This window comes from Cicer arietinum, chromosome 3 (genome assembly GCF_000331145.2).
Source record: "Cicer arietinum cultivar CDC Frontier isolate Library 1 chromosome 3, Cicar.CDCFrontier_v2.0, whole genome shotgun sequence".
In the NCBI taxonomy this organism is placed as follows: domain Eukaryota; kingdom Viridiplantae; phylum Streptophyta; class Magnoliopsida; order Fabales; family Fabaceae; genus Cicer; species Cicer arietinum.
The window spans coordinates 65,583,506-65,601,591 of record NC_021162.2 but is presented as its reverse complement, the minus strand read 5'-3'; the positions used below and the strand labels follow the sequence as shown (position 1 = coordinate 65,601,591).

Sequence of the window (18,086 nt, the reverse complement as noted above, 5' to 3'; positions counted from 1 at the left end):
TTTTAACCTTTATAAACACATGGCCTCAACCAAACCACCATTTACACATAATCAAACAAAATATAATATTTCAAATATTTTAGTTTCTAGAGTTTACATTTTTAAAAAAAATATACAATTTGAACAAAAGATTGAGAAAATGCGTGCCTTTTCATATGCCGGTAAAGATCGAGGCGGTGGTGTACGACTCTAGTTCTCTATTTTATTTTCGTTGTTAAAATGGATTTGAATATGTTTATAGATATGAATCTTTATTTTTCTTCTGTCTTTTTGTGAGTAATAATTTTTTTTTCAGAAAAAAAAACAGAAGAAATAAAAATAACTCTCATTTCTATCTTTTGAGTTTTCTCATCCAAAAAAATATCCCCATTTGCAACTCATTGTTGTCTCAATTTATAGACTAGAAGGATTAGTTTTTTTATTTGCAAAACTAACTCAAGCATAGCTTTTTTGAATCAAGTTGTAGATTTTATGCGAGTAATACCCTTACTATTTGTTCTATTAGCTTTTATGCGAGTATTACCATTTTTACAATTAAAAAGATCAGATAAGTCTTACAGTGTGAATCAAAGATTCACATATTTTAATTTTTGGAACTTAAGTTATGAATTTTTTGTTGTTTTAGAGTAAATATTAAGCAATTTCATACAAACAGGAAAAAAAATCGTAGATCTTTTTTTTGTTGATTGTCCAAATAGAAAAAATAATTACTTTATTAATAATTTTTTTAAAAATAAAAAATAAAAAAATAAAGGAGGGTATTGTTGCGTGCATGAAGTGACTGTGTTTAAGTATCTTGATAAATGTGAAACATGTTTTGTTTGTTTTTTTTATATAATTTTGTTTTTTTGAGTGTCATGCTATATACATCCCTTTATCTTTCCTTTATTTAATCTGACCATTGTCTATCTAATGCATTCATCCATTATTTACCTCATGACAAGATTAATGAATATCACTTATTCTTCAAAAACAAAAGAATACACATATCACAAACAAACAATTAGGAAATACATCTCCCAATAATAATGTCATCATATCAATCCTATGCTAATTGTTTCGATGTATACGAAATCTCCCCCAACCTTACATGATGTTTAAAAGTCTTGAGAGTTGTTGAGAATATAATTTAAAAGTAGCACAACAACTACTGCCTTCTAGATTTAAGTTGAAACCTTGCTTATATCATAATTACTGATGATTTGTGAGGAGTTCAATATATTTTGGCTTAAATGAATTTTTAGTCAACTATGTTTAAAATTGGATTCCTCTGTTTTATAACTTATGAGATTTTTTGGCTCTCACATCGAAAGTGCAGTTATGACGTTGATTTTATACAACTGAATTAGATAAAATTGAATTTATGTCGTTAATCAATATCTATTTTCTTATATTTTTTTACGACAAATTTTCATGAGCGCATTTGTTAGTGACAACGTAAGCAAATAACTATGAAAAAAAATATTGAACACAATTCTATTTTAGAAATAAGGAGATAATTATAAGTTAATTTTGAACAAAATAAAGAGAATTAAATGCATTTAAGCCATATATTTTTAAACAAAACTTAATAATAACGCAAGATACTATAACTCTTACTTAAAAGGATTTAAAATGAAATAAGATAATTTGAGCATACCCCTAGTATCATAATAAACTTAAGAAAGTAAAGGAAATATATTGGGGATTACCTCAACAATTTTAAAAGAAAAACTCAAATGCTTATCGAAAACCAAACATAACCACAACGCTTGGAAAACTCATTTGAACATGTACCGAAGTGTTAGAACCTTATTAAAAACACATCAACCTTTTTTAGATAGAGATAGATTGAGCTGAAATAAGGGAAGAGGGAGTGGTCTAGATGTTGATATTTATAAGCAAGATTAAGCGAAATACGCTTAGCAATTTTCTATTTTCCACAAACCTTCTCATTGTTGGCTGGTCCAATTAAAAAGTGTCACGTGTTTTGCGTCAGGATGAGTTTGACTATGAAAAAACCTAACACTAAGAACTTTGATACACCTAAGATCTATTTAGACGTTTAACGATCAATTGTAATTTGTAAATGTGATTCAATTTTGATCAAAAAAATTCAACAATTATAGATAGAAGATATATATGAATAGTAACGAAAGTACTCCTATACTAATAAAAATCAACATTAAGATAAAGGAACTAAAAGGAAAAAAAAAAGATAAAGAAAGAATAATTTTTTAAAGCTAAAAGTAGATTAAAATAAAAATTACAAATACATGAGGGGATATAGACCTAACCCAGAAAGAAAAAAAAAGTACATTAAATAGTGTTGTGAGCAATGACCCTTGACCACTCTATTTTTTTTTTTTCCTCTAGACAACTTCAATAAAACCTTAATTACGACAAGAATCAACCTTATTATCAATATTGTTTCAACAATAAGGAGGAATAGAAATAAAAAAAAAATATACATTAATTTCTCCCATTTAATTCAAGATACATTCCACCATAGTATTTTAAATTAAGAGATCAAATGATGTAATTGAATAAGGAGGAAGTCCATACGTCAAATCCTCGATTTTCTTCTCAAGTGGAACTCGTAGAGGAGCAATCTGTACATACATAAAATGAAACAAAATTGTAAATTAAATATTTTTAACAAGGTCAATTTTATATTTCACTAACTAGACGTTTTTAAGTTATGGAAACAAAATCATATTATTTTTCAAAGAAGGATTAAAACCAAATATTTTAAGAATATATTTTGGTGAAAAATGTATAAATCATTTTTTATATTATATATCATTTTCTATATTATATACTTTTACAACAATAAATGGTACCTTATTTGGCTCTGAGAATGAATTCTCATCCATTATATTAGGAGATGTAAGCAAAACAATTGATGAACCTGTCTGTTGCACATTTGATTTTAAGCCATTTATTGAAATTCCGAAGTTTTCAACGACAGTGCCAAAATTTACCACCTACAAAATTCAATAATTCCGAAGTGAATATTAATTAAGTAGCTAAATTTTGTTAAATTCAAATGAACATTCATTCTTGTTAAAAAAAATTGACTCATATATAATAAATTACCTTTACTCTTATATAATTATTCCCATCTTGAGAATTTTTATACTGAATTGCGGAAGCAACAAGTGAAGTAGAAGAAGTTTGGAGAGTTGAATTAAGCAAAGTTGCTCCACTAGATTCAATGAAGAGTTGTTGGAGCCAATAACTTGGAGTTCCATAAAGTTGATAAGAGTTGAAAACAATTGCATCTGGTGTCCATCTATTGTCATACAAAATCAATTATTTTTCCATTTAAATAATTATATATATGAAAAATCATATCTATTTAAATAAATGGTATAAATTTTTCGGTAAAGTATAAGAAAATTACAATCTATCGTTTATGTTTGCCATTAGGGGTGCATAGCTAACCATGCTGACGATATCACTGTAGACAAAAATTGAAAAATGAGAGAATATTAAAACATAGCTCAAAATAACACAAGCTAGTATATAACATTAAACCTTAGATAAATTTCATGAAATATAAACTATAGTTAAATAAACCAATTAACCTATTCTTTTCAAGTCCAATAAGGAATGCAGCCTCAGCCACAGCAGCCAAAAGGCTTCCATTGCCAGCATCTTCCTTCCAAACAGCATACTCACTTACAAACACCTACGATTTGAGCAAATTCATCAATCATAATGCATGAATAATTATTCCTTAAATAAATAACTTTAAAAAATATAATTAATAACTATACCTTTGGTCCGGATCGTGGTGCGTTATCGAACTTGGTAGACATTGAAAAGATGTCCTTAGAATTTGTATAAATCTAATTATTGATAAAACAAAAATATCATTAACAATGATAACATAATGTGAATGGCCAAACCAAAATGCAAAATTAATTAATAGCTTTAATTTTTTTTAGCAAAACAAAGAGTTCTTACGTGGAAATCGTAAATATCTGCCGGATGATTTAGTGGATTTACAGAACCGTCACAATTTGAAATAATCTGAATATCAGGATAAACGCGTCTTATAGCTTTATAGAACTTCATGTATTTGTCTAATCAATCAAAAAACACAAATGATAAAAAACGGAAAATTTAATTTCCAAACTATTTTCTTAATTATATATCAAATATCTATGAATAGTATAAAACAAATGATAATTGTACTCGCAAGAAAATATTTCAAATTGCAATCTTCATTTCCGATTGAAACATATTTCAAATCAAATGGATGAGGATGTCCCATAGAAGCTCTAAGAGAACCCCACTGTGATGTGGGAGAACCTCTAGCAAACTCAATACCATCTAGGGCTTCCTGTTTATTAATGAAACATAGTGTAAATAATAATAATAATAATAATAAATATATAGTAATACAATTTAACTAAGAATAAAAATTTAAAAAAACTAGGAAAAAAGTTATACTTGCACAAATGGTGAAATAGCATTTGTATCAACTTCATCATGATGGCTAATACCTATAAGAAACATTAGATTAATAAGAAATTAGAAATCAAAACAAAACAAAATTTCAATGGTGAATAGAGTTTAGAATAGACTTTTTAGAGATTACAAAATATACCATTGTTAAACACCCATACAGGCAATGCACCAAGATCCTCTGCTAGCTGCTCAAAAAAACAAAAAGATTAGTATTTTCAATTTGACGAGGAACATGTTTAGCTCATCAAAAAAATAAAAGAAAAATATTTAATATATGATAATAAAAAATAATAAAAACATACTTGGAGTCCCTCAAAATAACCAAGTCCATCATCAGTCCAATATTTCCAAATGTCATTTAAGTGTCCAGGCCTCTGTTCCCAGGGCCCAACTGTATCTTTCCACCTAAAAGCATTTCTTAGATTGTCTCCTTCAACAAAACAACCACCTATAAGGAATCAAATGTTAGCTCACTTCATAAAATTTCAAATAAATTTATTTTTAATTTATTTATTTTTATGGAAAATTAAAAATTTTATCGTGTGACATGTAATAAATAAATGGTAAGCCATAAAAGTACACCAAGATTTATAGTTTTATTGTTTTGTATTATCTAACAATAGAATTGGTGGATCTTTAAAGATTATAATTTTAACATACCTGGGAATCTTAAAAATTTTGGCTTTAGATCTGCCACCATTTGAAAAATATCATTTCGGAAACCATGACCCTGTGTCCAAATATGATTAATGAAGTTAGTCCATTTAATAAAAAATAAATTTATTTTTTAATTAATATGGCACTGCCAAATAATCATGCGTATCTACAATATTACTTTAGTCTTTATTATAAATAAAAATAATTAATTTTACTATTATTAAAAAAATTAGTTAAATTTAATTAATTTTTATTGATTTAATAAAAGTTGTAAGTCAACTCTTAGAAGATTATTAGTAAGAATTTATTTTATGAAAATAAATGAGTCGTTGAAAAGTAAAAATTATATCAAATATATATGATAAATAAAATAGAGTTAAAGTAATTTATATTGTTTTATCAAGAAAAAAAGTGGGTACGAGAGTGTAGGGATTACCTTATATGTATCCAATGGCATAGCTGACACTTGATCTAACCATACAATTCCCTTTTGACTTGTTGTGAATTAGTTAAATTTAATTAATTTTTATTGATTTAATAAAAGTTGTAAGTCAACTCTTAGAAGATTATTAGTAAGAATTTATTTTATGAAAATAAATGAGTCGTTGAAAAGTAAAAATTATATCAAATATATATGATAAATAAAATAGAGTTAAAGTAATTTATATTGTTTTATCAAGAAAAAAAGTGGGTACGAGAGTGTAGGGATTACCTTATATGTATCCAATGGCATAGCTGACACTTGATCTAACCATACAATTCCCTTTTGACTTGTTGTGATTTGAAGACTTGAATTATGATCTGTTGCATTAGCTTCAACAATATTCTCCATCTTTGTCCAATTTGCTACATTTTTTCCAAATGTCCTAAATGGATTAATTAACATCTCAATTAGTTTATTTTGGTTACAAATAACTCAATTACTTTCATGATTAAATATAAAGTAGTTATAAAAGGTTAATTGAATTAAAGGAATTTATCACCTTATGTTTGTTGAAGCCAATTTTACTCCATTAGAACCGACAAATGAAACTTCTAAATTAATTGGACTAGTTGCTCTAACATAGAACTCTATTTTATACTTCTTCCCTTGCTCAATGTTCTGATTATAAAAAATAAAAAAAATTATAAATGATATTAAATTTTTTACTATAGTAATTAAACAAAATGTTGAATTACTTACCATGCCCCAATAACCAGGATTAGAAATACCAACACCACCAGGTGGACAAGATATTCTTTGACAAAGAATGTCCATACGCAAAGCAACTTTATTACGGTCAAAACAAGAACTACGATCAGTTGATACTATAATATTTGATTCGTCTCCAATAATTGTCCAAGGAAGAATACTTGAGGGAACACTAGAACCTCCTGCTTCAAAACCTGAAACATAAATTTATAATAATAAAATATTAAATCATTTATTTATTTTTTATATACAACAAATTTCAAACGAAATAGGTTTTCAAATTCATTAGAGTCACGACATGTCTCAAAACTCGAATAGTTCTAACAAATATATTTACAATTTTTTTTTCTTATTTCAAAAAAACCAATGTTATGTAGTATTATTAAATTTATGCTGAATATGAGAATCAAATTTTCACCTCATTATCGGCCACCTAATATTTTCTATCCAAAAGTTAATTCTTTTAATTCCTTAAACAATGTCCTAACGAAATTTGTTATCATTTTCCAAAAATATTAATGATATATTTCTAAAACAAAAATTAAATTAGCAACATAAAATTTAATCAATACCTCTATTTGACACAAGTTCGGCCCACAATCCACCGCCTCCAGCATGATTAATCTCCTAAAAAATAAATATTGGTCAATATAATTATATTTAAACCAACACAATAACTAAGTAATCTTCACATTCATATAAACATTTTTTAAAAGATATTAATTTACTTCATAAAAAACTCCAAAGAATGTGTCTGAAATAGGCCTTCCAGAATTTGCATCAATCACTAGTTTTGATGTCTGTGTAGCATTTGCATCAGCTTGACATTTAGGAATAACCAAACACACCACTAAAGATAAAACAAAAACAGTAAAGGAATTTGATAAAGACATTTTTTTTTTCTTTTGAGCAATTGGTTTGTGATATATTATTAGTAACACTTTCACTTGTATTTATAAGCACAAAGTTGGAGATCAAGATAATGCTGAGTTGTTAACAACGTAATCTAGGTTGTCCTGTTAATAACATAATCTACAGTTTAGTTAGATGTGTTTTTAACATAATCTTAAAAATATTCCTTAAATAAAAATTCCTATTTAGATTCAAATTTATATCCCTTACATTGTTTAATTCCAAAAGAAAATCATATTATATTTGCTTTTTTATATATAACTAATATAGTAAAATATAATTTACTGTTTATTAAAGAAAAAATTAGTAGTAGAAGAATTTAATTTTTGAGTGTTGCTATAACTTAGGAATCTCATTCACACGAATTGCCATAACTTGTCATATATACATACATACACAGGTACAATGTATATCTTAAAATGTTTGCTAAATGTGTAAGATAAGAGACATAATAAAATAATTCTATCTAGTTTTTGATAAGAAAATACAATGAGTTAATTCTAAAATTTATCCTATCATATCTCTTTAGCTAAAAAAATTATCATAACTTTTAGTTGGGTTAGAAACCAACATAATAGGATAAGAAAATAATTTAATCATTTATTGTTATAAAAAATAATTTAAATAAAAATAAAAATATTACCATATATAGATAGGCACAATGTTCATATGAAAATAATTTAGGGATAATTAAGTAGTAAAGAACATTATTCTTAATTTATATATATATTGTGATTGTAAAAAAATATACTATTAATCATTATGCAATTGTGTAATTAAAATCCAATCAAATCTCACAATGATGTCTCTCTAGTATATCTCAATAAATATTTATCTGTGAATAGATTATTATACATAACTTTTTCACCATGTCAATGCATCGTCAACATCTTATAAAAAGTTTAATGGATATTTACGAAAATGCAAACGTTTTACATGAATATCCAATCTGCCACCTTTTATATTACTTCCAAAAGATATACAAATTTAACTTATTCTTTAGTAACAAATATTTATATCCTTTTACGATGTTTATAATAAACTCAAATCATTGTATAATAATTATTCTCATTTTTATTTAGAAGATAAAAAAAATACACTAAATTGAATGCATTGATTAATGGCAAACAAAACATTTATATTATGAGTTGTATATTTCAAAGGCTTCTTCAATGACTTTTTTTTTTAAAAAATAATATGAAAAACAAAATACAAATTTTAACTATAATAAAACTTAATACTAATTTTAACTATTTATCCCGTGTATTATTTTTAAAATTAATTCAAATTAGTATATTATAATTATTTTCATTTTTATTTAGAAGATATTAAAAAAATATTAACCAATTGATTAGTAACAAATATTGTCTCGTGTATAAACTATACATTCAACTACTTCTTTCTCATTTTCATAAATACAACATAAAAAAATTAAAGTCTAAAAACATTATAGTTATTGTATTATTATTATTCTCATATTTATGTGGTTGATGTTAAAAAAATACTAATCTAACAATTATTTAGCCACAACAATTTGTGTCATATATGGTTTTTATAATTAACTCAAATTAATATATTATAATTATTCTTATTTTGTATATGATATAAAAAAAACTATTAAATTTGACTAATTAATTAGTGAAAAATATTTTGTTATGTGCATGAATTGTATGCTTGAAAGACTTCTTTAGTTACTCATTAAAAAAAACACTGTAAAAAAATTAAATATTGAAAGAAAAAATAAATCATAAATAGTATATTATAATTATTCTCATTTTATGTTAAAAATACTATAAAAAAACCACTGATTTTAACTAATTTTGTAGTGATCAACATTTATCCTTGTATGATGTTTATAACAAACTCATATCATTATATTATTATTATTCTCATTTTTATATAGGACATGTAAAACACAATAAAATCAACTAATTAATCAGTGATAAATTTTGCCTTCTTTAGGGAAAATATCTTAAGTATATATCCTATGATGAGAAAATAAAAAATAAGTACCAATAAGATAGCAAAAATTAATCCAAAACAATGTTTAGATTCGAATCTTATATAGAGAACAGAACCACAATGCCTTGAAAACTCATTTGAACAAGGACCTTACTAAAAACACAGAAACAAGAGCGAGAATCCCTGAGGAAAGAGCTTGCTAGATAGAGATAGATTGAGCTGTAATAAGTGAAGAGGCGGTGGTATAGATGTTGTTATTTATGAGCAAGGTTAGGAGAAATTTGCTTAGCAAATTCCCATGTTACACAAACCTTCTAGTTGTTGGCTGGTCCAATTAAAAAGTGCCACGTGTTTTGAAAACGGGCAAGATATACCCACTGTTTAAATTTTGACAAACTCTGAATGACACCAAAATTTAATCGACTGTTTTATATATCGACTATAATAAAATATTGATCTCCTTATATTTTTCTAAGCTAAGGAGCAAAAAATTTGTCGGATAAAAATTTATTCCCGAAATTTTGTAAAGCTTTAATTTGTAGATTTATTATAAAATTTTAAGTTACCCATTAATTTATTTGTGAGCGAAGTGCAACTCATTTAAGAACGAACTCGGATATTGAACGGGATGATGTGTCTTAAAGTCACAAAATATCTAGATATTTGTGTAGGATATTAATATTTTATTGACTGGTTAATGAAAATATATAGATATTTTCTTACTATATAGTAAGACTTTGTAAGGACAAAAAAGAAAAACTTCACTATCCCTTTTTGTGCGTTGACTAGAATCATTTGTGTAAGAAGGACTAGATGAGAACTCATGGGTTGGTAAAATATTTTAAAAATATTTTCAGAGACCCAATTAAAAATATTCGTAGGAGAATAATTTAATCAAATTATAGAGGATTATTAACAACAAATATTTTAAGATGTCACTCTTTACTGTTAAATTTATCTGTCAATTGGACTGTAACGAGAGTAGATATTTTTCCTAAAGTAGATCTAGAAGTGATGTGATGTGATTATGACTAAGTGTCACAAATGATATTGTGAGATTTTAGAATTAAATTTATATGATTAATTTTATGATTAAAGATTTTTGGAGATTAATTTGGAAATTTAGATAGTAGATTAATTAAGGGAATGAGAAAAAAAAACATGTCCCCCTCCCTATAAAAGCACTTCATGTTCATCATCATCATCATCTTACTATCTCTTTCTTTCATTCTTCAAAAACATCTTCTCTCATTTTTCTCCAAACCCAAATCTTCTCCGTCATTTTTGAGCAACTAAGATGCTTCCAATCACAAAACCTTCAACTACAAAGTTGTTTCACTACTTGAAAGGAATGTAAAAAGTTAAAGATCCATAGTTGAGGTAGCTATTTCTCCCCTCTTTTTTGTATGCTTTTGAGCTTTAATATTGCTTGTTTATCACTACTATAGTTGTTATTAATGTTTAGGAAGTTAAAAAAAACATTTTCAACTTTTTTTCTTTCAAAAATCAAAAACCCTAAGTAAGGGAGTTAAATGAAAGTGTGTTTTTTTTTTACCTTGGTGGTTTGTTAATATTGACGTTAGAGGAGTTAGTAACTTGAATAAAAAAATTGAAATCAAACCCCCAAATTTTTAGTAAGACCAAATATGATTTTTGTATGTGTTTGAGTTATATAATGAATTGTTTTCAAATAAAGGAGTTTGAACTGAAACTAGAAATTTTATTAGAGAGTTTAAGTGAGTAAAGTTCAGACTTTTGCAAGCAAGTGTGTTTGATTATGTTTTTTTTTAATTAAAATGACAACTAGATGTTAGGTGTTTGGAGACCAAAGTGATGTAATTTAAAAAAATAAACTCAAAGTTATGAAATGAGAATTTTAAAGTAAGTGAGTAATTGTAAAAAAAATTGATTATTTTTCTTGAGTATTGTAACCATGAAGCAACTTTTATAATTTCCTATCTTTATATAGTAAGTTCATTCAGTCTCAAAAATGAATCAAGATTGTTGACACCGAATTAGCGGTTGGGAGAACTCTGAATATTTTATATTATTGGTTAAAAATTTTAAGAAAAAGAGATAGGAACAAAAAGGTCGTGGCAAAAATTTTGGAATAAATATTGAAATAAAGGGGTAAATGAATTGTTGTAGGTTATTTTAATTCAAAAGTATTTGAGTGGTAGAAATTTTATGAATTTTAAAGAAGTTAGGAAGAAGCTCTCTTTTGATTTTTATGGCGGTATAAATTAAAATTTGGAGTCGTTTAAAGTTTGAAATCATATGAATTGTTGTCGTTGATTATTTATGGTGTTTTAAACTAAATTTGGATTTGGAAGCTTTTTGAAAAACTTTGACGAGTAAAATAGATTTTAACCGAGTGGTATATATATATATATATATAAAGAGAGTTCAAAATTTTGTTTAAAAGTTGGTTTTAAGTTTACTTTGTTATTAAGGTGTTAACGGTTTTACCCTTTAGGTGTAACACCCCGTTTTTCAAAGCGAGGGTATATTTTTTTTTCAAAAGAAATTAAAATAAAACAAAGTAAAACAAATGAGGAAATGTCTTTGGATAAATAATTGAGTCATTATAATTTACGCAGCGGAAAAGTTTCTCCAATTATAAATCCAAAACATTTACATAACATCAAATGGTACATGGAACCCATCCAAAGATGATATCAAACTGATAATATTTGTATAAGTACAGTTTTCCAAACTAAAAATACTTCAAACCAAAAAGAAGGACCCCTAGTCCCTATACATCATCCTAATCTGATCATCCTACCAAAAAGCTATACACCCTGAGTAATCTCCATGCGCCCCGTGAGATCCTCCTAACGTAACAGCAGTCAAGCGTTCCCATCTCCATCCCTGTCCGTAGGGTACGAACCGGTAGGGCCGTCCTGACTCTCATCTGAGGGCAAAGCCCAGATTTCCACAATAGTGTAAAGGGTCACCAACCAGAAAATAACAGTTAACACATAGCAATTAAGTTTTTGAATGCTCAAAACAACTTTTTAACTAAGCATGCACCTTAACAGGATTTTCAATATGCGAAAAGTTCATACAATACATTGCCAATGAAAATGAAGGTAAAATGCAGTTCTCGATCTCCTAATTAACACATAATAAAACAAGACATGGATAGATTCATGAGCAATTAATCATACAACTAAAACTGAGGATTTTCACTGAGCCAATCGATTGGGCAATCGATTGGGGTGAAGATTTTTAATGAAAATAGAATCCTGGGCTGAATCAATCGATTTGGCAATCGATTGACAGGATAACGGAGCCCCTGACTTAATACCAATCGATTTCCAAATCGATTTCCTGAAGGTTTTTAGTGAAATTTTGAACTCTGGCTTGATTCAATCGATTGGGCAATCGATTGACAGGATAGCTGAGCCCCTGACTTAATGGCCAATCGATTGGGCAATCGATTTCGAAAGGGATTTTCAAAAAAACTGATTACAAAATCGATTGGCTAATCGATTTTGTTCATTTGGCCAAGCCCCTGACTTCCATCCAATCGATTGGGAAATCGATTTCCCTGATCATTTTTCCAAAAATTCATGAATTAACCTAAGTCATTCCTAATCAAGTTCACAACTTAACACTTAGCAATTTCTACGCGATTACCACGGCAATTGGGATCTCGATAACCATCATACTTACACACAATAATCAACACATAACACTTAGCATTTTCAACGCAATTAACACGATAAATCAAATTCAAATCACTCAATCATAAAACTCAATCAAACACGACTCGTGTGCCAAGCACCCTAATGCAATGCGTATATGCCAAAATGCATGGACTCGGAATTCCAAACCAAAACCCTCCTCGAAGGGCCGTAAATCATAATTGTACCGCCTATCGCAGGCCAAAGTACCAATTACCGAGGTGCCACCTATCACGGGTCAGCACGATTTACTAAAATGCGTAAATCATAAACGTACCACCTATCACGGGTCAGTACAGTTTACCGAGGTGTCACCTATCACGGGTCAACACGATTTACTAAAAGAAAAAGCGGGAATCGTAAACGTACCGCCTATCACAGACCAGTACTGTTTACCTAGGTGCCACCTATCACGGGTCAGCACAATTCACCAAAAATGTAAATCGTAAATGTACCACCTATCACGGGTCAGTACAGTTTACCAAGGTGTCACCTATCACGGGTCAACACGATTTACTAAATAGTAACTCGTAAACGTACCACCTATCACGGGTCAGTACAGTTTACCAAGGTGTCACCTATCACGGGTCAACACGAATTACTAAATAGTAAATCGTAAACGTACAACCTATCACGGGTCAGTACAGTTTACCAAGGTGTCACCTATCACGGGTCGACACAATTTACCAAATGAAATGCATGAGCATACACAGACTCCATTCACAACAATCGTTAAGCAAATGCAGATATTAAAAGATTCCCCATTTTTAATACCCATTTAACTTAAACGACTTTCAAACAACATTAATTAAATAAGTCATTAAGAGATTCCCCGTTCTTAATACCGATTTAACTTAATGATTTTCAAAACAAAACGTTAAGCAAACAGTCATATTAAGAGATTCCCCATTCTTAATATACTTTTGACTTAAACGATTTTCTCGCAAAACATTCAGTAAACGAGTCATTAAGAGATTCCCCATTCTTAATACTCATTTACCGAAACGATTTTCAAAAACGATAGTTAAGTAACCGAGACATTAAGAGATTCCCCATTCTCAACGCCCAGTTAACTTAAACATTTTCCTCAAATACACATTAAGTAAACCGAGGTATTAAAAGATTCCCCATTTTTAATACTCGTTTAACTCTAATGGTTTTCAAATTCCACAGAAACAAATTCAAACATACTTTCACATTCAAACCATAATTCACAACAACCACACCAATTAACAAACATCAAGTACGAACACACCAAATACAACGAACACAAATCACGCAACATAACACCCAGATACATCAAATTTCATTTACCACGAAACATTCATCACTATAAACAAAACCTAACTCTAAGGTTTTTACCCATAACGCACTAGTTTCGTTTTTCCCCAAATCGATACATTTAACCCTAACAAATTCCTTCCCACACAACTACAGATAAGTCCCTAATGCAAGCTAGAAGTTTGGAAGGAGCCCTTACCTCAACGTTAGCTTTAACGCGCGTTTCCGGTACCGCGAGTAATTCCGGTAAAATCTCCGCTCGCAACGCCGCTTCCAAATTAGTTCACTAGCACCGTAGCGTGGTGGTGAGCAACTTTCCCTTCTATCTCTTCGAGAAATGAGGTTTGGATCTAGAAGAAACAGAGGGGTTTGTGTTTGGATCTCAAAACCGTTTTTCTTCGTTTTCGAATCAAAGAGGAAGAGTGGAGTTGCGAAAACCTTGATCTAACTCACACCCAACCTTGGGTCACTAGTTTTGAAGGAAAGGAAGCAACGAAAACGAAAAATGGAGAAGGATGGATTTTTGGGTTGCTTGCGTGAGGCTCAGAGGAAGGAGATGGAAATTTTAGAATTTCCTTCCTTTGTTTTTCTTTCCTTTGTTTTTCCTTTCTTCCTTTTTCCTTCCTTCCTTTATATACTATTTTCTTTTCCTTTTCCTTCCTTCTAGTTTTCCTTTCTTTTTCCCTCCAAACAAACATATATAAATATAATAAATATAACTTAACAAATATCTCAAAATCTAGATATTTATTAAATTACCGTTTCACCCGAAACGCCTTAAATTCTCCGTAAAGGATTTTCCGCAGTTAAATTCAATTTATTTATCGACGAGAAATTCTAATTGGCATCGAAATATCTTTTTGATTATAAAACTCCAAAATATTATTAACTTTGGCTTAAAAGCCTCCGAGCCAAAATCCAAAATATACCAAAAATACATAAAAGGGTACTTTAAAATTATGGGTCTTACATTACTCCCCCCCTAAAATTAGTTTCGTCCTCGAAACTATGCATCGATAAATAACTCTGGGTGTTGTTCCCTCATCTTGCTCTCCAGTTCCCAAGTCGCATCTCCAGTAATTGGGTTCCAGATCACCTTGACCAACGAAACATCCTTGGTCCTCAACCGCTTAATCTTCCTGTCATCAATTCTCACGGGTGGTACTTCGAACGACAGGTTATCCTTTAGCTGGATTGTGTCTGGTTCGATCACGTGAGATGGATCTGCGAGATATTTCCTCAACTGCGACACATGAAACACGTCATGGATATTGGACAGTATCGGAGGTAATGCAATCCGATAAGCAACCGGCCCAATTCGTGCAGAAATCTGATATGGTCCAATGAATTTCGGAGTCAACTTCTTCGATTTCAAGGCTCTACCTACTCCAGTAGTAGGTGTGACTCTCAGAAATACATGGTCACCCTGTTCGAATTCCAAAAGTCTGCGACGCTTGTCCGCGTAACTCTTCTGGCGATCTTGTGAAGTCTTCATTTTCTCCTTGATCTTCCTTACTTTAGCTGTGGTCTGTTGCACCATCTCTGGTCCGACAATCATATTCTCACCGTCTTTATACCAACACAAGGGCGTTTGACACTTGCGCCCATATAAAGCCTCATAAGGGGCCATTCCAATGCTCGCGTGGAAACTATTGTTGTAAGTGAACTCAATCAACGGAAGTACATCATCCCAACTTCCCCTATCATCTAAAACACATGCTCTCAACAGATCTTCCAAGGACTGATTCGTCCTTTCAGTCTGTCCGTCCGTTTGTGGATGGTAAGCTGAACTCAATCGTAGCTTCGTTCCCAACGCTTCGTGCAATGCTCCCCAAAAATGCGATGTGAACTTCGGATCACGGTCTGATACAATGCTCGATGGTACCCCGTGTAACCTCACAATTTCAGCAATGTAGATCTCCGTTAGCTGATCTACCTTATAGGTGGTCCTTACCGGCAAAAAGTGAGCAGATTTAGTTAGTCGATCCACTATCACCCATATGGAATCATTCTTTCTCCTTGTCTTTGGTAATCCGGTTATAAAATCCATGGAAATGCTGTCCCACTTCCATTCAGGTATATCTAAAGGTTGCAACATTCCAGCAGGTCGCTGATGTTCCACCTTCGCTTTCTGACAAGTTAGACAAGTGGATACATATTCCGCCACATGTTTCTTCATTCCTGGCCACCAATAATTCTGCCTCAAATCCTGATACATCTTTGTTGCCCCAGGATGAATACTCAGCTTACTCTTATGCGCCTCTTCTAGAATCGTTTTCCGCATATCTGTAATGGCTGGTACACAAATCCTACCATTACACCGCAAAACATTATCAGCCCCAATCTTGAACTCAGTCGTCTTCCCTTGTACTATTAGATTCCTCTTCTCTTGAATTAAGACGTCATCCTGAGAATTCGCAATGTCTTCAAGTAATCCACTCGAGATCTTAATCATTCCGAATTTCAAAATTCCCGGTCCGAACTCTACGTTCAAGTGTAGGTCTCTAAAAGCTCATGTGGTATGAGTTTTTGACAATTTTTGACAATTTCAAAACAGAACAGATCATGTGGTATGAGTTTTTGACAATTTTTGACAATTTCAAAACAGAACAGATCATGTGGTATGAGTTTTTGACAATTTTTGACAATTTCAAAACAGAACAGATCATGTGGTATGAGTTTTTGACAATTTTTGACAATTTCAAAACAGAACAGATCATGTGGTATGAGTTTTTGACAATTTTTGACAATTTCAAAACAGAACAGATCATGTGGTATGAGTTTTTGACAATTTTTGACAATTTCAAAACAGAACAGATCATGTGGTATGAGTTTTTGACAATTTTTGACAATTTCAAAACAGAACAGATCATGTGGTATGAGTTTTTGACAATTTTTGACAATTTCAAAACAGAACAGATCATGTGGTATGAGTTTTTGACAATTTTTGACAATTTCAAAACAGAACAGATCATGTGGTATGAGTTTTTGACAATTTTTGACAATTTCAAAACAGAACAGATCATGTGGTATGAGTTTTTGACAATTTTTGACAATTTCAAAACAGAACAGATCATGTGGTATGAGTTTTTGACAATTTTTGACAATTTCAAAACAGAACAGATCATGTGGTATGAGTTTTTGACAATTTTTGACAATTTCAAAACAGAACAGATCATGTGGTATGAGTTTTTGACAATTTTTGACAATTTCAAAACAGAACAGATCATGTGGTATGAGTTTTTGACAATTTTTGACAATTTCAAAACAGAACAGATCATGTGGTATGAGTTTTTGACAATTTTTGACAATTTCAAAACAGAACAGATCATGTGGTATGAGTTTTTGACAATTTTTGACAATTTCAAAACAGAACAGATCATGTGGTATGAGTTTTTGACAATTTTTGACAATTTCAAAACAGAACAGATCATGTGGTATGAGTTTTTGACAATTTTTGACAATTTCAAAACAGAACAGATCATGTGGTATGAGTTTTTGACAATTTTTGACAATTTCAAAACAGAACAGATCATGTGGTATGAGTTTTTGACAATTTTTGACAATTTCAAAACAGAACAGATCATGTGGTATGAGTTTTTGACAATTTTTGACAATTTCAAAACAGAACAGATCATGTGGTATGAGTTTTTGACAATTTTTGACAATTTCAAAACAGAACAGATCATGTGGTATGAGTTTTTGACAATTTTTGACAATTTCAAAACAGAACAGATCATGTGGTATGAGTTTTTGACAATTTTTGACAATTTCAAAACAGAACAGATCATGTGGTATGAGTTTTTGACAATTTTTGACAATTTCAAAACAGAACAGATCATGTGGTATGAGTTTTTGACAATTTTTGACAATTTCAAAACAGAACAGATCATGTGGTATGAGTTTTTGACAATTTTTGACAATTTCAAAACAGA

The 18,086-nt window shown here is 30.0% G+C and overlaps 1 protein-coding gene across 1 annotated transcript; it reads right to left on the bottom strand.

Annotated features, from left to right (window-relative positions):
- Positions 1–2,495: 2,495 nt before the first annotated feature.
- Positions 2,496–7,209, bottom strand: LOC101488389 (alpha-L-arabinofuranosidase 1-like). The gene is made up of 17 exons (XM_012713760.3): positions 7,036–7,209; positions 6,880–6,934; positions 6,299–6,501; positions 6,099–6,217; positions 5,828–5,981; positions 5,119–5,188; positions 4,761–4,906; positions 4,598–4,643; positions 4,441–4,493; positions 4,183–4,330; positions 3,952–4,070; positions 3,762–3,833; positions 3,570–3,673; positions 3,386–3,442; positions 3,079–3,274; positions 2,823–2,966; positions 2,496–2,591 (listed from the first exon to the last, which is right to left on the bottom strand). Exons 1-17 carry the CDS (start codon positions 7,198–7,200, stop codon positions 2,496–2,498), a joined length of 1,947 nt encoding a protein of 648 aa, XP_012569214.1. The 5' UTR covers positions 7,201–7,209.
- Between the last annotated feature and the right edge of the window lie 10,877 nt (positions 7,210–18,086).

Excerpts from the sequence above, each read along its gene's own strand:
- LOC101488389 (XM_012713760.3), bottom strand. The coding sequence starts at position 7,200 with ATGTCTTTATCAAATTCCTTTACTGTTTTTGTTTTATCTTTAGTGGTG. Across the intron at positions 4,644-4,760 it reads GTTATTTTGAGGGACTCCAA|CTAGCAGAGGATCTTGGTGC; the intron begins GTATGTTTTTAT and ends TTTTTTGAGCAG. Across the intron at positions 3,275-3,385 it reads GCAAACATAAACGATAGATT|ATGGACACCAGATGCAATTG; the intron begins GTAATTTTCTTA and ends GTATGACAATAG.